Source organism: Sinocyclocheilus grahami, unplaced genomic scaffold (assembly GCF_001515645.1).
Source record: "Sinocyclocheilus grahami isolate Dianchi unplaced genomic scaffold, SAMN03320097.WGS_v1.1 scaffold325.1, whole genome shotgun sequence".
Lineage (NCBI taxonomy): Eukaryota > Metazoa > Chordata > Actinopteri > Cypriniformes > Cyprinidae > Sinocyclocheilus > Sinocyclocheilus grahami.
Genome location: NW_015505504.1, coordinates 893,888 through 920,223, shown reverse-complemented (window position 1 = coordinate 920,223; position 26,336 = coordinate 893,888). Strand labels below are relative to the sequence as shown.

At 38.1% G+C, this 26,336-nt stretch overlaps 4 protein-coding genes across 4 annotated transcripts in view; all 4 read right to left on the bottom strand.

Moving 5' to 3' along the window:
• Positions 1-4,646: 4,646 nt before the first annotated feature.
• LOC107602375 (homeobox protein Hox-A1a) lies at positions 4,647-6,134 on the bottom strand. Its single transcript, XM_016294857.1, has 2 exons — positions 5,431-6,134; positions 4,647-5,209 (listed from the first exon to the last, which is right to left on the bottom strand). Exons 1-2 carry the CDS (start codon positions 6,068-6,070, stop codon positions 4,860-4,862), a joined length of 990 nt encoding a protein of 329 aa, XP_016150343.1. The 5' UTR covers positions 6,071-6,134; the 3' UTR covers positions 4,647-4,859.
• A 2,611-nt stretch (positions 6,135-8,745) lies between these two features.
• LOC107602365 (homeobox protein Hox-A2a-like) lies at positions 8,746-10,330 on the bottom strand. The gene is made up of 2 exons (XM_016294846.1): positions 9,961-10,330; positions 8,746-9,482 (listed from the first exon to the last, which is right to left on the bottom strand). The coding sequence occupies exons 1-2, from the start codon at positions 10,328-10,330 to the stop codon at positions 8,746-8,748; spliced, it is 1,107 nt and encodes a 368-aa protein (XP_016150332.1).
• Positions 10,331-13,785: 3,455 nt separating this feature from the next.
• LOC107602400 (homeobox protein Hox-A3a-like) lies at positions 13,786-16,909 on the bottom strand. Its single transcript, XM_016294892.1, has 2 exons — positions 16,400-16,909; positions 13,786-15,297 (listed from the first exon to the last, which is right to left on the bottom strand). Exons 1-2 carry the CDS (start codon positions 16,839-16,841, stop codon positions 14,504-14,506), a joined length of 1,236 nt encoding a protein of 411 aa, XP_016150378.1. The 5' UTR covers positions 16,842-16,909; the 3' UTR covers positions 13,786-14,503.
• An 8,418-nt stretch (positions 16,910-25,327) lies between these two features.
• hoxa4a (homeobox A4a) overlaps positions 25,328-26,336 on the bottom strand; it is a 10,290-nt gene continuing 9,281 nt past the window's right edge. Inside the window, exon 2 of the mRNA XM_016294890.1 lies at positions 25,328-26,186. Coding sequence (XP_016150376.1) covers positions 25,861-26,186 — 326 coding nt within the window. The 3' untranslated portion in view covers positions 25,328-25,860. The remainder of the gene's footprint in view (positions 26,187-26,336) is intronic.

The window sequence follows — 26,336 nt, the reverse complement described above, 5'->3', positions numbered from 1 at the left end:
GAGTCTGTCAGTTCGCCATGACTCTCAGTAAGAATTTTGTAACTTATAATTAAATCTATGATCAGATTAACCCTTCAGATAAGAAAAGTTCTAGAATGAATATATATATATATATATATAGAATATAATATATATATATATATTAGTTTGTGTGTGTGTGTGTATGTGTATATTCTTTTTTTCCTCATATGAATGGTTGTGTCCTTATAGGCACATAATCTGAGATACTTTGTTTATTTAAGTTATTGTGGTTTCAGTCATTTCAATCAAGTAGTGGCACTCACATCAGTTAAGTTATAGTGAGCCGTTCTGAGAGGTGTTGACAGACCGCACAAAAAGAGCATGCTAAAACGTTCAGTCCATCTCCACGGTTACCCGATCTCCTGCACAGACGGGAGGTGCCTCATTGGCTGCCAGGCTGGGGTCACTGTGAGGTTAAGACAGTGTGATGGATGGACCTCTCTCTTTCTGTCCTTTTTACTCTATCTGCCTCTCTCTACCCCCCAGTTCTTCCTTTTTTCCTAGCTGATGCTTGCTTGAACACCCCTCTGTAATGTTCTTCTTATAACAGCTTTGCTCTCATCATTTTTTTTTCTAAATTACAGGCTTTATGTATGACAATGAGAGTGAAATTCAGTGTATATTCTGTTTTGACTGTGTTATTACAGTACAGTTTATTTTACTGAAAGGATGTTTACTACATAATCACAAGAACACAAAGAAAAGCTGTATTGAAGCTTCACACTACAGTGAAGGTTTTTTATAACCTGAGACGACGTCTCATCTTAAAAGTACAATTGCTGCTAATACGTAAAGCATTCCTCTTCAGCTTTCTACATGTCTGGTCCAGTTCCATCATTAGCTGTTTAAGAATGGACATTTGGAGGTGTTTTCGAATGCTAGTGTTTTTGTCAATACAGGAAATGTCTAAAATTTAAGTCGCATGAGCATCATTCAAACATGCAATCCCAGTAAAACAACTATAAAATTATTTAAGAGAAGTTTTATATTTTAATTTACTTCCCTATCATGCTTGAAAAAGATTTTCAGACATTGCAGTCCATTAAACGTTTGATCTTTGAAGTATATTTTTGCTATGTGTGTGTTGTTAAGTCTGTATGTTGTCATACTGTCATGCCCCTGTGGACTGTCTATTATGGTTTCTCCCTCTGTGTCCTTATTTGGTTGTTCCTGTTCTCATTATGAGTTAATCACCTCATTGTGCTCACCTGTCTGCCCCTCGTTATCCACCCTATATCAGTTCCTGTCCATTGTGTTCCAGTTTGTCAGTTATTATGAATGTTACCCTGTGCGTGCGTGTGTGTGCTCCTACCCTCTTGTTAAGTTATTAAAGGTTTCTTGTATCCTTCATCCTCGTTGTCCTGCCTGTTCTCTGGCACAGCAACACCGTGACACATACGTGTGAATCTTTGTGTGTGTGTGTTTTGCTTAATACTCTTTCCAATGAAAGCATTTTGCTGTCTTGATTATTTCTGACACTTAAAGCTATTTGTTACGTTGTCATAATTAATCAAAGCAAGGCCACAAGAAAAGCTTTTAGTGTTGATTCTTCATTTTTGCCTATACTTTAACGGTCAAACAGTATTCTTCTGGTTTAGTATTATTCTATATTCTTTTGCAGAATGGGTAAGGGTTCATTTCCATTAAAACAGGAGAGAATAACTGAGTGAAACAATAACTTTTAATAATAATACTGAATATAGACAAAAACGATAACACATTTTTGAGGTTTAGAACAATGGTTTACAAAATAATTATTTGTAAGTTCAGTCCACAAGGGGGAAAATGTATTTATGTTAGACATTTGTTTTAACATTAAAACCAGCAACAGTGTCCACATTAAATGACCAAGCTAATTTGTTTCTCTTGTGCTCTCTGTCTCTCACACGTATAATCCAAAGTGACCAACAGGTCAGGAACCTTACTTCAGAAACCTGCCTAAACAGACCAAGAAAATGATTGAAGGAGACTCCTGAAATAAATGAAGAAAATCTTCCTGTTGATATTCAAATATATAGCCCTGATTTTTGGTAAATTTGCGTTTCTTTTATATAAAACTTTGTAAGTTCAATTATTTTTGTTTTAAACTTATAAAACTTAGCCCTCCTTGTGAAAATCAATAATTTCAGGGCTCAGTGACCATTCAATGACCCCGGGGTTTTCTTTCGAGGGTCAGGCCAATGCAAAGTCGCATCACTCCTCGATTTCGAAAACAATAACCTTTAAATGAATATGTGCTTGAAATAATACGTTTTTACAACAATAAAAACATTATTATTATTATTATTAAGTTGTTATTATAATCATTAAGTTGTTATTATTATTATGGGATAATTAAAAGAGGTGAGTTCTATTTTTTTGTTTGTAGCGTATTCTATTTTCACGAACTCTCTTTTCGTTAATTTGCTCTCTTAGTTTCATTAAGAATTGAATGTTTCATGAAGTTTGATCGTCAAGAGCTTCAATATTTCTTTAAATCCCTGATCATAATTTCAGTAAATAATTTGATGAATAAACAAATGTATAATTTCAGAAATTACAATAATAATAGATCATATCTCCCTTTTATAGAAATGTAAGTAACATTTCAGTTTATAATATTTGGTAATAAGTTTCTTTAAAACACGGCCAAATTGACGATTAGATATCGCAAAATATAAACATACTCATTGTATAACGAATTGTTTTTTAGTTTTTGTTTTTTTGGTAACCTGTTTTTGTTATTGGCGTACCTAAACTGCCAAGAACATAATCGCATTTATATTTTCAGTCACGAGTGCTCCTGCTTAAATCTGGTGATTAGAGACGGAACAGGGTGACATTCAAATCCCAGAATGGAAATTTTTGATTGATTTGCGTTTATCTCCTGCCTAATTCTTTCTTCTGCTTCTAATTTTAAATAATTAGGTAAATGTTTCTCTAATGCTATTTTTTATTTTGTTATACTTTTTTTGTATTTTGATAAAACTATTTAGATAAATTGATCGAATTATTAACTATTTTCAACTCAGTGCAATGCACAATAAATATATAACTATTATAAAATTCAGAGAGCCCTCTTCTGTTGATATTTTTCGTCACTTCAGCATGAGGACAAATCGATAGTGGACAGTATTTTCAGTGCATTCCCAGGTGTGCCCATGTCCGAAAATGTAGAGTAAAGTTGTAAAGTTATCTTTCCTTTGATATTATTAATCTGTAATTCTAAAATAATAATTTGCAATTTAGAAAGTACATTAATAGGATTATTGTTTTGAACATCAACAAACAAACACATGTTGCGCCTTAGGAAGAAGACCTTACGCACCCAGGAGACCAGGAGATATTTAGGCTCCATGCAGACTTACACGCAACCCTCATGTTCAGGTGGATTTAAGGTGAAGCTCAAACTAAACCGTTGTGAGGGTATAGAGAAAATAATTTTTTTAATTAACTAAAAGAAAAAATATGTGGTGTGCTTTAAAGCAGCATGTCAATGGGTCCTAGAAGATATTTTCTGTGCTCTATGGGCAACTATTTGGTCATGCCTGTATTTGTGAGTGTGTGAATGCGAGAGAGAGAGAGAGAGAGAGAGAGAGAGAGCGGGAGCGGGTGCGAGGCAGGAAATGACAGAAGATATCTGAAGTCTACTTGAATGTGATGTTTGGCCTTCAGATCTGTTATTCAGACTTTTTGCTCGTTATTATGCGCTGTTACTGCCTTACTGATAGGTTGTGATATGAGAAATCAGACATGTCATGAACACTGATGGGGTCAGATTGACTCATCCTTGTCGATAGTTGAGATGATTTAATCGATGTTCTCTCTCTCTCTCTTGTTGTCCTCCGTTTCCCTTCAATAAACTAACAGGTCAATAGGGTTGTCATCACGAGTGACCGTGACAGCATTGCGCATCTTCTTTCGTGGATAAACATGCTTACCATGTGCCAATATAGCTTCGTCCCTGAGGAAGAAACCACTCGCGGATGCATATATCAGTTAAAGAGCCAGAGAGCGAATTATCTGTGGATTGAGACTGCAAACAAGCAAATCGATGAATCAAGCATAACAGTACGGCCACAAAAACAAACAAATAAACCTATATGGACACCTGTACCTAAACGTTATATAGGCTAAATAACTTGTAGATTATTTTAAGTTTCCAGATTGTCAGAAATATTTTTGACATTTAAGTGTGGCTGTGTGAGGCTTATACAAGGCATTGGCACCACCAAGAGTATCACACCAGTGTTCAAAGAAATTGTAATTAATAGAAATTTTAATTCACACATTTAATTCACCCGTATCTTGATCGTTTTCTAAAGCATGTTTCTAAAGGAGACTTGAGTCTTCATCTTTGACTGATAAAACTCAGTACGATCGGATGACAACTTTAAAGAGTTGCGCATCATGTTGCAGAACTCACAACACATACACAACATCAGGGTTAACACTATGCACAGTCCAGAAAAGTTGTCAGTATGTTCAAACAAGCCTCTGGCGAAACGTACCATTGATTCGTATATCTTAATAATACATCCCTTCAATATATTGCATTTCTTTTGGTTGTTGAGGTAGGCATTTTGACAAATGGTGCAAGTCTGACCAAAAACGTGTAAAAGTGCAGCAACTTGCTATTTCTGGGTGCTTGACAAGGTGCCCAAGACAATTAAGAGTAATTTCTCAATAACACAAAGTAGCAAATGTAAATACTGAGTGGTCAAAATCTGTAAGATGTGCACTGGTCTCTGTATGATACTTTCACTGATGTCACATGATGATTTTGATAATAACCTTGACACGAGAGTCACTAACAGTACTGCAATATCATTAACAGGTTGACAGAAGAAACGAGCCTTTTAATTCGAGGAGGCATCAACAGTCGGGGAAGTTGGAGAGGGAGAGGGTGGTGCGGAGAGCGACTTTTCGGATGCATCCTCCTGTTTTTCGTGACCATCCTTCGTTTCGGACTGAGATTTGGGCAAAATACCTTCCTTTTCTCTCTTCTTTTGCTTCATACGACGATTTTGGAACCAGATCTTCACCTGAGTCTCGTTCAGTTGAAGCGCAGCCGCGATCTCCACCCGCCTTGCGCGAGTCAAGTACTTATTGAAATGAAACTCCTTTTCAAGCTCAGTCAGCTGTTTTGTAGTAAAATTTGTGCGTACAGTATTTGGCTGCCCACCAAATCCATACTCTCCAGCTTTCCCTGAAGAAAGACGATAAATAGATGAATAAATGAGTGTGTGCACGCATAATCTTGACTTAATTATATCACACCAGTTTTCCAGAATTTTACACAACCTTGTTCAAATAACAAACAAGTCAGTATTTGTTATATTTTTCATTCGTAGCATAAATACTGTATCCGGAGGGGAAAACACAATGGTAAATTAGACCTCGACATGTGAAAGCTCTCCAGCTACTGACCTGTTTTTGGCGGGTTCCGTTTAACCTTCATCCAGTCAAATGTCTGCCCTGTTGACACGCCATCTGATAGAGGTGAACAGCATGCTTCGTGATGAGCCACATGCAGAGGGGATAGCGGATTTGAGCAGCCCGCCACAAACGTAAGGTTTGCCTGATCCGAACTATTACCATATGTGGCGTACTGGAACTGGCCGTGGAGGTGAACGTTTCCGCCACTGTTACCATGGCGATGGTGACGGTGCTGCACAACCGTGGAGGAAATATTTCCAGAGTAAACTAAGGGGCTGCACTGGGGAAAGCTCACAGACGAGTCCACATCCTGATTTAGGGCATAGTGACTGTATCCAGCGCAAAAACTTTGAGTCGCGTAACTTGGATGGGCGCTGTAGGTAGGCCTAATTGACAGAGTCCCGGGGGACTGGTACGAGCCGACTTGATGTGGCTGAGGGTTAATTGCGTCTTGTGATGATCTACTGGACATGTACCGCTCGTCCCCACTGCAGCTATTTACCCTAACAGCACACGACGACTGGAATGTTGAAAGTCCGTGGTCGCCATGAAACGCTCTGACTGAGCACGAGCCCCCGCCACCTCCATCTCCACCACCACTTATTGCCGAGAAATCTAAGAATGTGCTCATTGTGGCATCTTCCTTGGCGTCTCTGCTGCCACACTGACAGAACTTTGGGCCCGGGGACTTATTAGCGTCGCACCACTCACCCGGGGTTGAGCCGAGCCACCCTTCTGCCTCCTTCAATCAGTCGTGGATTGGGGAGTGTCCGCGCGCTAGTGATATGAATGACCAGTGACAGTCACGTGGGCTGGGTCAGCCAGTGATCAGTTGTTCTGTCTCATCTTGATCTTAAGTGGCCTTGCACTGACAGGTTGTCGTTAAACACCAGGCTTATGTAAATGCCGACCTCTTGTCGATAAACGTGACGTAGGCCCACCTTATCCCCCATTGAAAGGATGGATTCGCTGGGAAAGGAGCAAGGAGGGACGTTGTCTCACAGACAGCGTCCAGGAAGCAACATACTGGTGTGGGGAAATATGTTGAAGAAATGCGTCAGGTAAGATGAGCTCCAAAAAACCACAGGCAATTATGTAAAGTGAATTTTTTTTTTTTTTACTTCTGGTTTATTGTATATTTTGTGTCAGTTGCGCTGCTTTGTGAGGCTGCTAGGCTATAGTCATCGGCGTTTGTCAAGTTGGTTTTGTGTAAAAAAAATGATACACTGGTTATAAAACTGATTGTATTTTTTTTATCTGAATAGGTTACCTTTTCATTAGAATGGTTTTATAATTTAATAAGGCTGAGTCTTAATAAAAAGCCTGTGCTATAGCCCATTGTAGATTTGTTGCTGCTATAAGCGATTTATATGTACAACCTATGGAAATTTTAACATCCAGCAAAAACGAAACAGAACTTTGTCACATATTGCTTGTTTTGCTGAAAGATGTTTTGTTATCAGTGGTCACAAAGTGTCCACACACAAAACGTATGTTTGATTAAGGTTGGAGCTAAACTCTGCAGGACAGTGGCCCTCCAGGACCGAAGTTGCCCAGCCTTGCCCTAGCCTGTTGATGAGCAGGGGGGGACGTGCGCCCCCTCTGGATGAAAAGGAAATTTTACTAGAGATGTTATTTTTTTGTCCTCAAAATGGCGCTTTCCACAAGCTTCTGACGGCCTAGTATTTCTCATCCTCTCTTCTTAACATCCTTTTTTAACATGGCCCCTGACAAACAAGGAAAGAAAAATAACAGCTGTTGTAATGCACTTACTGTTTTGTTTATTGCGGCTATTCTTCATCTTGTAGCGAGCCAGAGTATTAACACAGTATAAATTAGAACCTTAAAGCAGATAGCAAATGCATTTAAGCAAATTGTGACTATACGAATCATTTGAAGTTTAAAAAGCAGAATCACTTAAAATCTTGCAGAGATTTTCAGTCACATTCACATAAGACAATATTTGGTCTTTAGGAAATGTGTGTGAGAAATATGTGAACATAAAAATATGCTTTTGTCATTATAATACTGTTTTATTAATATTAGAAATGTCTGGAAAAAAGGTTTTAATATAGAGTTCATAAACCATTTCTATCACGTTATATCAGTCAGGATAGAAGGACAAGAAGAAAAAAAACTAAAAGAGACTAAGACAAATAGCGTATGCCACGCGCAATGAAATATGTAATTTATGAGTGTTTTGTGTAATCCTAATGTCGGATGTTAAAACGCCAATAAAAATGAATTATTATTAACCGTCCACGTGGGTTGTGCTTCAGGAACCAAAATCTTCTTAATGATAAACAGTGAGTGAAAACACTTATTTGGGCAGACTTTTCACAGGCAGTGATTGTCTTGGTGCTGTCAGCTTGCCTGAAAGACTTTGATTTATGAGTTAGTTATGGAAAGAAACATTCTCGGCATTTCCCCACGCGGAGTGGAGAAAAGAGTCAGAGACAAAGAGCCAGCTCTGGCGAGGAAGCCATATTTGAACACGGTTTTGTGATTTAAATTGTGACTTAACATTTCAAATGAAACATTTGAAAAATGCACACATGAATATGTATAATATCAAACATAGGCCTAGTAGGAGTAATTATACAGTCAGGCTATAATAATTTGCATCGTGCAAAATGGACAACATAATATTTCATAAGTAATTATTTCTGCACATTCATTCAGAGGTTTAACTAACTAGTACAGATTTTTCCATAACATCTTATAACATTGTTTCAGCATGGAAATCAAACAAATGAGAAACATAAAATGTGAAATTACCAAATCAATGTACATTTCACACACATTTGAATAACTTTTCTTGACAAACATTTTGTATAGCTTGCAAAGAATATTGTAGACGTGAATCGAGTAAATGTTCATTTGTTTTGTTTTAATTTACTTATTTATTTTTGAAGTGTTATGATTGGTATAATGTATTTAAACTTCGTAGCGACTAAGCAATAAATACTTAGAAATAGTTGTTGCAATTGCTATTAATTTGAGAACAGAACATTGTCTTGACATTTGTATTTAGAAAGTATGTTTATTTTTACAAAAATAAGCAGCACAGAACATACTCGATACAAAAATAAAAATAAGATATTCTAAACTAATACTTCTGTTATGAATGCGTTAGGCCTATGCATTATATTACTAAATACAGCGCACAGGGCTTATACAGCTTACCTTCGATATGTTATCATAATCGCGTCAATTACACCCATCTTGCAAATTATTATTTTTTTTAAATCAACATTTAAAACTCCTGATTTATCCTTCCATTTGTTCACTGATCCACTTTGATAATCAGTAGTTTGCATGTTGTAAATCAGCTGTAGTCAGAGAATCCTTAAAGAAATAAAAGTCTGTTGATACATCATCTGGGCTTTCCAGAGACGTGTACAGTGCTGGCGAAGCTGCATCAGACAGAAATGAGTCAGTCGAAAAAAAGTTTAAATCCTGCACAGACATGTCCATAACATGCGGGGAACCGCAATTGTCCGGACTGGCGAGCCGACTGGCACATCGGTTACTATTGCATATTATTGTCCCCTTGCCCAGAGCAGTAGGTGACTGACTGAAAACATATTTTAGACTTCTTTTCATAAAGCTGTTAGAAAACATATCAAAAGTTTGCATGTCGTTATCATTACAGGACTGCCCAGAGACTGTTGACAGGTCGTTTTGAAAAGAGTTCGACTCTCTATCTAATCTACCATGACTCAGGTCACAAATCGAAGCGTCCTTGTCGCTCTGTGCACCATTATCCTCGCCGACAGTTGTCTTGCTTAGCTCCCCGTGGATGTCTTTAATCTGGGTCTGGCGTTTATGCTTCATCCGTCGGTTCTGGAACCACACTTTGACCTGGCGTTCTGTAAGGTCGAGAAGCGCGGCTATTTCCACACGGCGCGGTCGGCAAAGGTATTTGTTGTAGTGGAACTCCTTCTCTAGCTCTAAAAGCTGTGTGTTTGTGTATGCTGTTCTCAGTCGGCGTGAACCTCCTTCTCCACTAGACAAACCGCCCTCGGGAAGCTCGGGTGAGCCTGAAAAAATTAGTCCACAAAGGAACACACGAACACTTATTATGTAGCTTAGTCAAACATATGCGAGATGGCAACACCTATTTGTCTATCGCAACGTTAATATAAACTTAACTGTAAAATGTGATAACACAAACTGTTTAACTAAAAAGTATAGTAAAAAAAAAAAAAAAAAACGTAGACCGCGAACTGCATCACCAGTGTGTGCGTGGTACCGACTACCATCTTCTAATGAATGCCCGAGCGGCCCCTTGCACCACAACAGTAATCTATCATTCTTCATTACACGTCAGACATCATAAAGACCTTACTGATTTGAATTAAGCTAGAGAGTCAAACATTTAAGTCGTAAATTAGTATAATATGAGGCAAATAGCGTGGAGATGATAGTGCAGATGTATGGCGATGCTCATTATTTCTCTCAGACCTTTAATGACCTTAATTCTCCCCATCTCTCTTCGCTTAGGTTTTCCCAACTCACCTTTTGGAGAGAAGCAAATGACTCCCGCTGTAGGAGTCAAGGAGCCGGTTGGTATAAGAGGACAGTTTCTCTTGTTGGTCTTCTTTTCGCGCATCCACGTGTATTCCGGGGTCAGAGAATTGGCTTGTAGTGGGCTTCCCCCATCTAAGCTTTGCCGGGGCCCTGCATGGCGTGAATGAGTTCCGAGACTCAAGCTTGGGATGGTGTGCTCGAAAGGAGGTAGGACAAGAGGGTGAAGGTTCGTGCGCGCTGAGCTTTTGATTGATGACTTCTGAAATAAGTCGTCAACAGGGGGGAAAGAAGTAAGGCACTCCGCGAGCGATGGCTGACTATTGATGAAACCCGTCTCACGCTCAAACTCGTAATTCATTGCAAACCTGTTGTCCCACGCCCCGAGAGCGCGGGCATGGAAAGTTTGGCTTCGTTTAAGTCTAAGAGTTTTCTCTCTCTATTAAAATAAGCAGGCCATGTGGAGAAAATGTAAACAATTTAATGTAAAAAATTGCATTAAAATTATTTTATAATAACTAATTATGCCTGTGTGTGGATAGATTACTATCGATAATATTGCATTTAGGAGACTCAGATGTCACATGATTACCTTTACCCAATGGCAATTTGGGGTTTATTCAAAAGGATCCAGCTTGACAGATCGATCCGTAGAACTTCCTCGAGCAACTCCTCTCTTAAGAGGGAGGTCACTGCTGTTATGTACATCGGTGTCATTGTGTTCGCTAAAGGCAGTGGCTCTGAAGCTTCATAGTCAATCTAAAAACGTGCATATTAGAAGTAGAACCCCCCTTTTGCCCCTACTGCACAGGCACGTCCATTCTCTCTGTGTATTGGTTTCATAAATAATGTGAGGGAATCAGTCTTCCTCCAGTACATTTGCCAAATAAGTTACGCCTGCTACTGACAGAAGTTTTTTTTCTCATTTGGCCTGAAAAGACAGTTGTTTCAGCCCAGCTTATTGTACAATTAATATGGCACATAAATACATTGAAATCACATATCCCCTCCCCCACACGCAAATCTATTAATGTTCCGCCTATCAATTCTTAAGATACATTGGTTAGACAAAAACGAACAGCTCCATAAAACAAACCCACTTACAGAACATTTTATAAGGTCATCAACGATAGTAGATAATCGCGATGAAATATAAATACATTATTATTCTATCAAGCCCTATTAAACATAATTTACAAAATAACGCGCAAGATAAAATGAACATTCAAAGTCTGTAGCCTATATTAAACTATGAAGGATACTCTCGCTCGCTAGCTCTCTCTTCGATGGGGATCTACGTCTTTGTCAGTAAATATTTGAAGTAAAACGCTTCTTGATACCAGATGTTTTCAACTGGAAGCTTTACCAAGCATACCCGCAATGTTTGAACAGTGAGGATTAGCGTAAGTACTAAAAATCTTAATATCACATAGAACTTTAGGCCTACCTTTGTTTTATAGCTTGTTAATATCACATAACACTTTACCTGTACTCTAGCTTGTTTCCTAATATAGATTCTACTAAACCTGGCATTGTGAAGTCTACTATGAATGTTGTTGGCTCTGTGACAAATTGCTTCATGATGTTTCAGTTGGTAAATCGCTTTGGATAAATCAATGAATGTAAAATGTAAACATAAGTGAAGTTATTTTCTGAAACAAAGCAACTGACATTCAATATAGATCTTTTAGATTAAAGGGTTAGTTCACCCCAAAATGAAAATTCTGTTATTAAGTACTCACCCTCATGTCGTTCCAAACCCGCAAGACCTTCGTTCATCTTCGGGAACACGAATTAAGATATTTTTGATTACACGTGAGAGCTCTCAGACCCCGCATAGACAGCAACGCAACTGTAATGTTCCCAGGTCCAGAAACATAGTAAGGACATCGGCAAAACAGTCCATGTGACATCAGTGGCATTGTTTACGCTTAGGGGAAAGTGTGCGTATGCGTTGTGATACTCTCTAAAATGGCGGAAGACGTAACTCGGGGGAGACGAATTGAATAAATTGTTATTTTTGTTTTCTTTGCGCTCAAAAAGTATTCTCGAAAGTTGAGCCACTGTTGTCACATGGACTGTTTTACCGATGTCCTTACTATGTTTCTGGACCTGGGAACATTACAGTTGCGTTGCTGTCTATGCGGGGTCTGAGAGCTCTCACATTTCATCAAAAATATCTTAATTTGTGTTCCCGAAGATGAACGAAGGTCTTACGGGTTTGGAACAATGAGGTGAGTAATTAATGACAGAATTTTATTTTTTGGGTGAACTATCCCTTTAAGATTAAACTAAAAGTAATTTGTTACGTTTTGTTTTATTCTACACAAGGAGGGGACTTTCTATGCTAACATTTGAATTTTTTTGCCGGTTTGCGGATTATGCGGAAATAGCCTGTGTTAAACGTAAACGAAACTAGTACTTTTGTCGTTTGTAGTTTCAGTGCTTATATACTAAACAAATAGTTCTAGAAGCATGCGCGTGATCAATCTTACTTGCCAAAAGGTTTGACAGCCTCATGCCCCCACAACACATTTAAACCTTTTTACTCTACGCAGATCAAATCCTGGTAGAACGAGAGGCTGGAAAAGGCTCCATTAGAGAGATTTGCCCGTTTCTCTCGATCATAAACAGGTTTAAAGTGGCCATTTTAAGATGTACATTTACAGACATAAACTTTCAAGGAGCAGTTGGCCTAATTTGCTATCGATGAGTAAGTAGTTTCTTTCATATTGCATAATTTGATAAATGAAAGGACACGCTAATGTCGTTGTGATAACAGCACATTAGGGTTCTGGAGTCGTCAAGAAAAGTGGTTATATGTGGGAGGTGGCACTTGCAAGTCGGTGAAAACATGACCGTTTTTTTCCATAACCACATCTTGGGTTAACATGTCCTAAATTTATTAACTTTGTCTCGCGCAAGCTCCTGCTAACCTTATGCCATTATTTAAGGGTATATCCTTCTATAGAATTAAGGCATTATTACAGGGAACTACAAGGTACAAGTATATTGCATTTATTTATAACATTAAGACTGACAGTAATGTAATTTGATAGGCTAAATATAGGCTAGTGAAGGGCATTTTTGTTTGAAACTATAGTTGTCGTTTTTTTTTTTTACTAGCAATTTACTTTTTAACCAGTGTACTACACAACAAAGCTGTTAGTCATTTAATTTAATGTAATTTCGTGTGAAGTACAATTATGAAACAACATTATTGATATTAAAGAATGGGTCTCTAAATTTAGACTTAAAATGTGAAGAATTATATGTCAATCTCGAGTACTATTACTAATGACCATTGACCATTTGGACTCAAATGACAAGTTGTTTCAGATAATTTTACGTAGATATGTTGTGTGTGTGTGTAAGTGTTTGTGTGTGTGATGTGATGTGCATTTCTCTCTTTCTCGCTTTCTGCTGCTTATGTTGCATCTGTCTTTTATACATTGCACTGTTGTTGTTCTAAACGAGGGCTGGGCTTAAGCATTTAAGACTTTTTTTCTCCCACAGGCACTGCTGGAGGCCTGTAGGAGACTGTCACGACAATGGATGGGATTTCTTGCAATTTTCACAAACTGCAAGACCGCCGGAAATGACGATGTACCACTCATACTCAGTAGATTCAGTATTAGGATGTTTCTCCTATTTCCAAATGCCTTTCAGTCATTTTATTAATATATAATTTATTTTAATTTTGCTTAATTTGAACCAAACAGTGACGTGCACTGAGCAAATGATCTGCTTATTATATTGCTAATTTTCTGATGCTTTTGTTGTATAACCCCTCTTTTATGAAGGCAAATACAGAAGTCAATTAGTGTCTTTTATTTCTTCAGAAGTGGAGCAGCATGGAATGTATGACATTAAAAAAAAAGTTCGAACAAATAAAAAGTATGAGTATCTGATCGCTGTCTCTTTCGACTCTAAGCAACACATGATTAACATTCGCACACATTGATTAATATTTGAACACATCAACCTTTGATAATCTGCCTGTTAGCACTTGTTTCAGCACTGACATGGGAGAGTCGCAGGATCTGATTTCCTTTTACCCATTATCTTAAGGATTTGGGCTAACACAATTTACTGTCCATGGAAACAAATAAATACATTTGAAAGACCTAAAAAATACGAGCTCACGCTGTATAAGACTGTTGAATAAGAAATCGTGTTCATATGCATCCTTCCTCAAGTGCAAAATGCAAAACAGAAATTAAATCGTGGACTGAGAGGAATTTTGAAGACTTTAAAATTCACGTTAAAAAAAAATCATAAAACTGTGTTCTAATATGTGTTCCCATACCCTGTTTCAGATTTCCTTCAACAATATAAATAGGCCTACATATTCCCATGATGCCATGACATTTGAGCTTTGAGGAACTTTAATTTCCTTTTTATGTATTAAGTAAAACTAACAACAAGGTTGTTTCACCTGAGGCTATGTCAGGAAAACTATATGAACCAAAATGCAGTCAGACGGAGCGCAAATGTGTGCCGTGGACTGGGAGAGAAATACATGGCATCGGCACTATAGATGCGTCAGTTTGGGTGCTACCTGAATTCTTCCCTGAGAATAGTGCGGTGTAAGTTCTGTGAATGTGCATGGGTTTGGTTGGCACGTTCCTTGCTGATGGCTGTTTCCCATGGTGATAGCGCCGTTGTAGTCTATATTGCCTTGAGGTGGGTGCGGTAGATGTGTCAGGCCAAATACCGAGGCCCCCATCCCCACCAAAGAATCCGAGTAGCCTCCACCACCACTGACATAAACCGGGCTACCCTGCACTTGTGTCCCGTAATTGTTGTTGCCTTGAAGATGATGCGTGTCGTAATCCGGCGTGGCTGTGCCAGTCCCTGGATACCGCTTCTGAGGAGGCGGGCAGTTATTCAGAGAAGGTGGGTATGACGTAGGAAGGTTGCATGCATTAGGCTGGAGTTTGTTATAGGATGCTGGAGAGGGTGAATCGTAGGGCACGCTGTTAACCAGAGAATGCATTGAACTTAAATATGCACTCCCACCCCCTCCTCCGCCACCGGATGACAGAGCTACGGGACTGTGAGGAGACTGAGCTCCAGGAGAGGGCATCATTCCTAGCCCCTTCTGGTCCTTTTTGTACTTCATCCTGCGATTCTGGAACCATATTTTAATCTGCCTTTCCGTCAAATTGAGCAGATTAGCCATTTCCACTCGTCGCGGGCGGCAGAGGTAACGGTTGAAGTGGAATTCTTTCTCCAGTTCTACGAGTTGAGCAGAAGTGTATGCAGTACGAGCGCGCTTGGAGGCAGCAGAACCGGGGGGACTCTTGTCTCCAGCGCAGCTCTCTACTGTATGAGGACAAGAAATACAACAAAAAGCGTTAATGCGCATGTCCCATAGACCTCACTGTATAATATTCATCATCCATTGCTTTTGCTGTTGTTTAAAAAACTAAATCACTCAAACCCCTGCTGGTACAACAGCATATGTTCTATACATTTTAAGGGTTGAAGGGTAATAATATCAGGCAATCACTGGTAAACCAAGCACATTATGACTATTTCAAAACCAAAACAGCTTACTTATTCTCAGTATAGGTTAAACAAATCTAGGTAGAGAAAAGTGGCATAGTCTGTTCTGGAAGTAGGGCAGAGGGAGGATGCAGTCACTAGCCAACTGTACAGTTTTTCCATAACTATATTATGACTGTATTATTTTTCCAGTACTTTGAGTTTCCGGTTCCATAATATTTTACCAATTACCAATATAATATTTTGATGAGTTAAAGTAATGTAAAAACACATTGTCAACTTATTGGTCATATAATTTTTTACAGACAGGGGTATGTGTTGGGGTGTCATCAGTGCACACAGCCTTTGCTAAGCTCAGAATTTAAACATCAAACCTGTCCAGCGGTTCCATAATATTTTACCAATTACCAATATAATATTTTGATGAGTTAAAGTAATGTAAAAACACTGTCAACTTATTGGTCATATAATTTTTTACAGACAGGGGTATGTGTTGGGGTGTCATCAGTGCACACAGCCTTTGCTAAGCTCAGAATTTAAACATCAAACCTGTCCAATTACCTCAAAAAGCACTATCCTATAGGTGTGGTTTACATGTGGTTCAATGTATCATAACTAAACAAGACACTAAAGAGCCAATGGAAAGGTGATATAAATTATAAATTCCATGTAGCCTATATATATTTTTGAACATTTAGGTTTTTAGCAGACTCTTTTTACCAAGGTGACTACACACTGCAAATCATGTTTAAAAAAAAAGAAAGAAAAAAAAAAGAATACTAACTCCATGTGAATACTTACTCCATAGGCTAGCTAAAATTACACGTTATTGCCCGTATTCATTTATATATTATTTTATAAACATGTATATATTTAGGCTATTTAATTTAAGGTGCTATAATGTGGTTTATGTAATCACCTGAAATGGTACTACAAGATTTCTGCTTTGTGTTCTGACGGGAATCCTTCATCCATGGAAAAATGTGTTTCCTTGTGGTTGGCGTTGGAGATGCGTGCCCTGGGCTCTTGGCGGTGGTATCATTGCTCAGAATTTGGTTCAGGGCACTGGGGGAAGATGGTCCGGAAGGGTCAGTAGGGGGCTGGTTGTTGTCGGGGAGATCTGGTACTGGGGCTTGTGTCCCTTTACTCCGTTGGCAGCCCTCTGAGATTTCATTGGGTTCGTGCAGAGCTGCAGAACCACCAGGGGACTGCAGGGAGCAGGCCGGTCGATGGTACTCACTTTCCACATGAAGGGCCTGGAGATATTGCTCCTGATTGGCATCATAACCTAAACCGTTTGTGCTTTGATAGTGGAAGCCACTGTAAATTGTCGAGCCGTCGCAATAGGTCGCTTTTTGCATCTCGCCGTTTCCCAATGTTTATTTCACTTTCTGACAAGGTCCTGACACCTTCGTAGAAGAACATTGGCTCGACGGGAAAGCAATTTCAGTAGGCTAATAACATCGTTAATAATAACAACAAACAACAAAGATAATAATAATATACTGATTAACTACTAATCGGCTCAATAAAAATAATTTCAAGATCATAAAAATCATTAAAAAACATTTACAATCAATAGATGTAAAATCAGGCCCAAATAACATACTGAGACCAAGAGGCCTCTTCAATTTCAAGACGACCGATCCATGCTTGTTTTACACTAATTCGCTCTCTGGCACTATCATACACATGGAAAGCTAAAAGAAAAGACGCTAAAGCCACAAAGCAGGAGACCCAGCTGCTGCACGGGAGGAATCTGGCTTGACTGTGAGTGAGTGTGTGTGTGTATGTGCGAGTATGAACTCTCCCTGAACCGAGATTTCAGTCGCGCGGTCATAAATCACAAACTCGCCATTTAACAGCCATGCGAGAACTCTGTCCCGCTTACCTTTCTCTCTGACGAGCAGCGCGCAGCACGGCGCGATCTTCTCTCATTCAGCGGCAGAAATCGATCAAACAGCGGTCCAGGGTAAAGCTAAATCGGAAAGACAACAAAGCCAGAGCTGCACTTGCAGAAGTCGTGGAACGTATCTGCAGTAAAGCAGCGACTCAGTAGTGCTCGAGGACTTAAGTTCCTTCCTTCTGTCTTTTTCTTTTTCGACGCAGATCAGTATAACAGCCAAATAACGAAAGTTGTCTCGTGCGCCCTGGCAGTAAAGATTAAGTACCTTCACACATACATACATAATGCATTCTACTAAATGAACGCCTGTGTTCTCGGACCTATACTAAATGCCACCATGGGCTGCGCTCTAGTGAGTCTTTCGTGTATCACTAACGTGCACAAACTAGTAGGCTACGTTAACACATACTCATGCACACCCTAGTGAACTCCCTCGAAACAGAGCGTCACCGTAGACAAGAAAAATTATGCAAATGAAGCGCCTTCTCAAGCACAGAAAGCAGTTTTCCCCTTTGAATAGTCAGGACCATATACATACAACTTTATAAAATCTATAACTTGAAGATTACGCTAAAGTAGGCCTATTTGTTAGAAGTTATGTGTCAAACAAATATAAACTTGACTGCTATTAAACAATTCAAAACTGAAATAAAGATACTACTGGCTTGAAATGACTGAATTACTTGCATTAATTACAGATATTTTAGAAGATTATTACTCGCAGCAATAACAATATAAACAAGGTCTATTCTAATAACAACAACAATAATAATATTAATAATAATAATGTACTGTAACATTTCAATAAATTCCATCCATTTAAAAAATAATTGGACATAAAACCTGAGCCAAGGACAATCGTCAATAAAAGCTAAGGATGCTTTTTCGCTACACAGAAAAAGGTTATAAAACTCCCGGACCTCTAAAGTAGCAGGAAGAAAAAAAAGTGAGCAGCGAGCTGAGGACGGGAGGTTATGGATCAAACACTTATGCATACGAATGAATTACCAGCATCAGCTTGTGTATTTTCTCGGTCAAACAAGAAGATTTATGTCCTTACGCAGCACAGCAGTAAACACAGAGGCAGATTCCTGTTCTCGCGCTGCCCACTGGATTACAGATTACCAAAGCTAAAGTGAAAAGAGCGGGCGGCGTGGGTTGATGAGTGGGATTTTAAAAATCCTTGTGTATGCGATTTTTTCGACAATTTCAGCATTTTGGACATTTACGCAATTGTTTCCTTTTTTCTTTCATTAAAACGATGACTAAGAGATTTCATTAATGGCGCGGAAAATGCTAGGTGGAACGTTGATCAGTAATTTTCGTAAAACATTCCAAACAGCATATAGAGCTGAATTCACTGCAATTTAACTTTTTTATAGTACAATAAGAATTAATCTGCAATTAATCTATGTTAAACCGCCTAAAACCGTTACAAGACATTTCTCACGTTAGCTCCTGATCGTTGATACACCAGACCCCTTCATAATGACAAATTGCACCTCAGAAACGTGAAAAGGAAGAAATTATGGGTCTTCAGTTTTCAGTATAGCCTAAGTGTGTGTGTGTGTGTGTCTCTGTGTGTGCTGTGAAAAGGAAGAAATTATGGGTCTTCCATTTTCAGTATAGCCTAAGTGTGTGTGTGTGTGTGTGTGTGTCTCTGTGTGTGCCTTTGAATAAATGGAATAAATTTAATGATAGTAAACATATAGCAAGGCATGGCAGTTGTGTAATGTAATAAAAAGCTCACCTTAAGCAAAACACAGTCTCTCGTAGGCTTAGTGATGGGGCACATTCATTTATTTGGAGATCTACGGCAAGAAATAAAAGTATTAATTATTCATTTTTTGTCTCAACAGCCAGGAGGAATGTAGACAGTAGACAGTAATTAATGTCAGTGTCTCTTAACTGAACAATGAAAACTCTAAATAAAAATAAACACACTTCTGTATGTTTGTCACTCATTTATGTATTTTTATTTTAAATGTGTATTTAATTTAAAACAAGTTACCACATCAAATAGCTTTCCTTTTGTTTTTATTACAAATGGGTTACACTGTTTTCATTGAAAACCATTGCGCTCATTACGAATGGTTTCTTATTTGAACTCCAACTTGTATCTAACACCAGCACAGTAATAAACTGACATCAATAATAATAATAATAATAATGTATTAGCCTACTGAAAACGACCTTGGTATAATGTACAAGCTTAACGAATGTATAAACGATTATTAACATAAACAATAGACGAAAGCTCGACATCTACTTAACCCAGGCTTTAGAGAAATATCAATATTAAAATATTTTACTTACGACTCTTTGCTTTGCTTATGTAATTAATTATACTACTAATAGGTCTAATGCATATAATAATTAATAGGTGAGGGAACCCTAACAATAACAGCACAAATAAATCAAAGTAATTGATGTATTTTTACAGTTAAAGATAAAAAAAATATTGGCGCATGTGTGAAAATAAGAATGTATCATCAGGAATATCATAAGGAATAAAACACTCGGGCAAATTTATCGAGTTTTCCTCCATTTTGTTTCCTTTCTAGAGAATTTAGATCGAACGGTCATTAGCTCTCAAGCAGCGGCCGCCCTAAGTCCCCCAGCCCATAAATCAAGACTGGAGAGTCGTGACCTCGTGCGGCAGCGTGCTTCTGGATGATACTCCTTATATTATATCCTCGTTTCCCATGCGAGCCTCCGCAACAAACGGGCCGCCACTGCTCTGTTGCGTTTTATTCGCTGTCTTGTGATTTATTCTTTCTGGGAAAACCCAGTTTACACACCCTTTACAACTTAGAGGGCTTCAGCCACACATAAGTGTTACCAATTTGAGTCTATACAAGACATCATCATTAATCATTTACACATTTAATCAAAATAATGTTAGAATAAACAAAAATAGTTTAATTTATACACACACACACACACACACATATATATATATATATATATATATATATATATATATATATATATATATATATATATATATATATATATATATATATATGCCCATATATTGAGTCATATTGGTGCGAGAGAAAATGTTTTTGGCCTGCAACAGTATGAAATGTTCTTAAAAACCAGATGAAATGTAGACTATAAAGTCCATAAATTGCTCTGTATTATCATGTACAATTACTTTGTTTAAAGGCATTTTAATTGTATTTCTTATTTTTATTTACATTTATTTTACATTATATTTTATTTAATACAAATTAGGTCTTGATCATAAACATTCAGCTTTTGTTCCTCCGGTTTTGCGGATGCATTCTGATTTATATCACGAAAAACACCTATACAAAAATGCAATCTAAGTTTCTTTAATTTTTGTAAAACAATATTAGTTTTGTAAAGTGTTGCTTTAGCGTTTAAGTAACATTTACATTTACGTGTGTAATGGTTGTTTCAGTGCCTGTTAAGTGATGAATAAAAGTTGATTGACGAATATGCTTCAAGTTTAGTTTATTAATGTTCTTAAATTCGACTCTCCCGTGTGTTCATCCGCCATTCTACGGTAACTGACCTTCTCTTAGAGCCGAAAAACTCACTAGTGTAATGAACAATCAGCGGAAATACCTCAAAATAAAATCCATCCTCATGGTTCGCAGGGTTTTCTGTCTTTTTCTGTGTAGAAAAACATATCCGTTCATGACAGCTGTTTAACATCATCTGCAAAACGTACCAGGGTCTTTCACATTTTTTTCTCTCCCTATCTCTCCCGCTTTTCAGCAAGTCCACAATGACCCAACCCCACTTTAGTGAAGTAGGCTAGCGCTATCAGCACAGCAGCAGACCGGGGTTCGCATGCCATCCACCCCCTTCATCATAATATCGCAACCATATTATGCGCCCCACTCACGTGACCAAGTGTCTATTAAAAGGCAACCCTTTTTTGAACTGTGAATCATTTATAGACTGTTGTTGGTCCCCTTTGAGGAGGATCACATAGATGGAAAAAATGGAAGTAGTGTGTCCGAAATCTCCGTCTTATTTTTTAGCCTTTTTTTAAAACAGAAAAAATAGCGCATCACAGATTAGTCGAAACGTTACAAGGTGATTGGCTGAAGAACGTTGTATGACGGAACATATGATGTTTTGGGGGTAAACATCATATACACAAATACAAAAGTACACCACAAGTATTTGGACCTCTTAACATTAATAGTCTTCTTGTGTGCCAGTGTTAAAGGAAACAAACGCATTCACAACAGAACAATAGCTGGCGTTCTTGTTTATTAAAATAATAATAAAAAATAGCCTAATATTTAAAAAATATATGATTTTCCTTTATTTTTTTTACCCCTCTAGCATTATCTCTTAAAAATACACCATCCCAAAGCTTGCTACCATCTGTATACATTAAAATTGTATATATACTGTTACCGAATAGAACTCGTGTGTGCAAGGTGGCCCTCTCTCGGTGATTACGGTGAATCAGTCAAACAAAACTGAATGGAAGTTAATGTTATCAGCGGACCTACCAAGCATCTGCTCTCTTTGACCTTAGATTTTGCTCGTGTCAACACTGCAATACTGAAAATGATGAATGTGCATATGCAACAGTGTATGTGTTAATACTAGAAGGTACTATTTTAGACATCATAACCTTTAGTTACAAGAGTCATGGAACTGAAGCTACAATTCTGACATCTTTATAGAGCAGTGATCTATCAAGTCTACCTCAACAAACAAAAGAAAGAAGACCCGTCCCGAAAGGGGCCTTCTCTTTACCACCATTTGTTGCTTGTTTTCCGGCAGCAGAGTGTTTAGGCTGAAAGCATCCAACAGACGTGGTGAAGCCTTGTAGATAATTAATCACCTCAGCAAGGCAGAACCGCTTCTCCCCCTTGCACCAATGCTTTGTTCTCTCAAAAGCCACAACTTGAAGGAGTACAAACTTTTTTCAGATTGAACTGAACTATTTTATAATTTTATTTCCATGTTCATGCAAAAAACCTTTGGACAGATGTAAGGTCCAATTTAAGTGAACAGTGCGAAGGCGATGCATGAAACATTCTTTATTCTGAGTTACTGTGATGTGCTGTGCACGCTTTATCAAGTGTGACTCATGAAAGTCAGGTATTTTAAAAGAATAAACATGTTTCAAAAACCGCTTTTTCAGACTTGTTTGTGTTGCTTAGACCTTTTTGTAATAGTAGCCATATTCACCTGCCTGCTATAACTAGAAACAGCCCTGGGGTGTTGCCAGATGCAACGCGAACCTGCCGAAGTCCCTGGGGTCCGTCTGTTTGCTTTTCATACATTTCAGCATGCCTCCTAAACTTCCCACTGACCCAAGCACAAAGTTCATTAAGAACGCTTTTAGAAAGTATTCGGGACCAGCACAGTGCAGGGGGTGCAAATAATCCCCGTCTTTTTGTATAATTTTGATAACATCACTTATTTTTTTACATTTAATTAATTATCATTAAATCAGTAAATGCAGACCAGCATAAACGGTCAGCAATTTAGTTTCATTTCTTAACAAAGTGGCCTGCTGCTTTTCAAAGAAGCCAACAGACAGGGCTGTATTTTCACTCTAAATGGTTCGTGGAGTCTCGCCAGGGGACAGAACAAATCTGTTCTCAATGCTGACATTTGGAACCCTCGAAGCAAGCTAAGATTACTACAACACGCAGACGAAGATAATCCCCCCCCCCTTTGGATTTACCGTGGTCAGCATCAAAGCTAAATACAGCTCAACGCAGTTTGAGGACCATGCCAGTGGAACGGCAATGATCTTTGACTGCATAGTTCTGCCCATGAGTTCGGAAACGTTTGTTGAACGTGAATTAAATAAAAATAGGAGTTAAAGATCTTATCTTTCTTTGTAGCCTGTTTTTTGATAATGATAGAAACAAGTGATTGACACACATTAAAGGGATTTTGTAGTTTATGAACAGCTATAGCACATTATTATCATTATCATCATCATCATCATCATTATTGTTGTTGTTGTTGTTGTTATTAACGTTTGTATATAAACTGACCATCTACACTTATAAAATCTCTTATAAATCTCTCACTTATAAAATTATTTAGAGAAAATTCACCGCTATTTAATTCTTGGATATAACAGTAGCCTAATGAGAAAACGGGTTTAGTTCACATCAGTACAAACAACATCTGTATATAACCTGCACTTTAAACATGTGCTGCATAGTTTTTCATACAGCCTATAGCATCCAAAAATTTAGATTTCAAAAAGCTTAGATTACTTACTCCAAACCCACTTTTTGAAGACCGGAAAAGCAGCAGCTGGTCGGTTCTGAGAGGTCTCGCTAAGTCGACGGTCAACTGCAAAATGAAAAATCCGACCGAACCTCCCGTGTCTATTTCTAACCAAGAGGTATCTATTATTTAAGAAGGTCATGTGAGCCAGTCAATTAAAATTTAAGCATGGTAGATTGAGAGGTGAGGTGCTGGTGTCATGATGGAAGTTTAAATTTCCTGTCAGTCAAGATCTGAATCAATGATGACGGATCTCGCTTCAGTTTAAGGTTTTTCCCTTTTGAAATCTGAATGTTTAAAACACGGTCACCCATACTGATATCAAATTCCACAAAGTACTAAACAGACCAGACACTCTTTATACTTAAGATCCAAGGCTGTTGTTGTCTCTGTGCAATAACTGCTATTCTTGGTGAAAGTTAAACGCAGGCAAACAAAAATATTAGTGCACTTTAGATCCCTAAATTGGCATCCTCAAATTATCGACCATTGATTACTTCTACCTGTTTAAACAGTCAATTTCAAAGCTTGTGTTTTCTATAATAAATGATTTAGATGCGTTTTAAAGCGAGTTATTGAAGTACAAATAATTTAGCCAATTTGAACATTTAATTAATATTTTATGCCAAATGAATCGTGTAAAGTAAGTTATGCACAAACACAGACTACGGTTTTGGCCTCCCCCTAAATTTTCAAATATAGGCCATATTCAAGTTCCACTACTGCCCCATGCGTTCGAGGAATAAATAGACCATGGTCTAGAGGGTGCTGAATATGGCGAGGTCAGAGGTTAAGGGGTCGTACACAGTGCTTCAGTTTGATGATTGGACAGCTCGTTTGTGTCCTCTGCTTGACCCCAATAGTAGTTTACACTAGTAAGTAGCCTACTGTCCGTCTCTAATTTATTTCAATAGACTTCTATGTGGGAAAGAGTTAATGATATTTGTTATTTAAATAGCCTATTTGATTTTGGAAAGGGACTGCACAAGAGAAATAGCTACAGTTTGGATTAAATTTCAAATGGACGTCAATTTAACTCTAAGAATATATTGTCCTGAGGAAAAAAAACAAACAAACAAAGAGACTGGGTGGCGCAAACTAGGTCTGTTTGCACTGACATTATTATTTCACGAATGAGTCAAAGTGTTTAATATTAATTTATATTATTTTGTCACAATAGCCTACAACAGTTTGAATATTTAGAAATAAATACTGCATTAAGCCACATATTTCAGCCAGCAAGAATGGAAGCTCAACTATTCGGTACTTTAACACTGTATTGTAATAAAGGTCAGCTTAAAGGAACACTAATATATAATCGCGTTTTAATTATTTTATCAACAGAGCCAAAAAGATAGCCAAATAGAATAAATAAAAACTAAACGTCACAAGATTGATGGCAAAATAATTTGGTTTGTAATGTGCACCTTTTTCATAGGCTATGTTAAAATATCTTAAAAATCTAATAAGTAAACCTAAACCGTTGGCCTAAACAATACACATTTCCGAGGCAAGCTTTTAGTCTAATAGCGACTTTTTAAGGTTTTGTTATTCGTTATCAACATACGTTGGAATAAAACAGTGACATGATTCAGGACCCAGCTAAATTACACCGCCTACATTAGTCCTGTCTATGGATTAAACTAAATGGATAATGCACAATAAAGTCATTTTTTATTATTTCCACGGGAAGCCTACAATTACTTGCATACAGGCTTACTAAAACAACTTGACATCATTCACCAATATACAAATAAACAAATACACGAATATTCACAGCTTTGATGACGTAAATACACTTAACAATACTCTAAAATATGGGACCAAGACAAATAAGATAACTACTCCAGGAAGATTGTTCCTATACTTGTGCCTTCAAGTTAAAATGTAAATTTGTACACGCGTAACTAGCGCAGGTCTTCACAAACAAGACTCGGTATGTCTCGGTTAAAGACAGAAAACGTAACGATCCATCGTCCAAGTTAAAGTACATTCTACTATTGTTCCTTTAAGAGAGAGAGAACGAGAGAGAGAAAAAAAGATTTTTACAGGAAGGATGTGATTTCCAGCTCAAATTAGGGTGGAGGAAGAGGTTGGGAAGGCGAGGTTAAGTTGCCTCATCGTACACTGAATAAAAAGTAACCCTGTGAAGTTCCGATCCTAATACTGCTATGTGTTCTTCCTTCTTCTTCAGTTCCGTTTGTGCCGATTTGCTTCTAGCACTATAGGTTCGAGGAACAAGGCGTAGGAAGCAGTGTTTGCTGCTGCTGAGTGGCGTCCGTTTTCACGTGATGATTGGAGGGCGCAGAGCTCGAGGAGCGGATCTTTGTATTAGGCAGCTTGTGGTCTTTCTTCCATTTCATGCGGCGGTTCTGAAACCAGATTTTCACCTGACGCTCAGAAAGACACATAGTGTGCGCTATCTCCACTCGTCGACGTCGAGTCAGATATCGGTTAAAGTGGAACTCTTTCTCAAGCTCAAGAGCCTGCTGGCGCGTGTAGGCGGTGCGAGACCTCTTGGGCACTCCTCCAGAGTAGCTGGCGGTCACTAAACACACAAACACATAACCAAGCAGGTGTTATTGACATTCCAGGTATTGGTGAGATGTCGGATAATTAGTACACTTACTAAACATATTGAACAGTACTAAATGAGTTGAGTAGCCAATGGAACAATGGATATGCGTCGTTCTCCGAC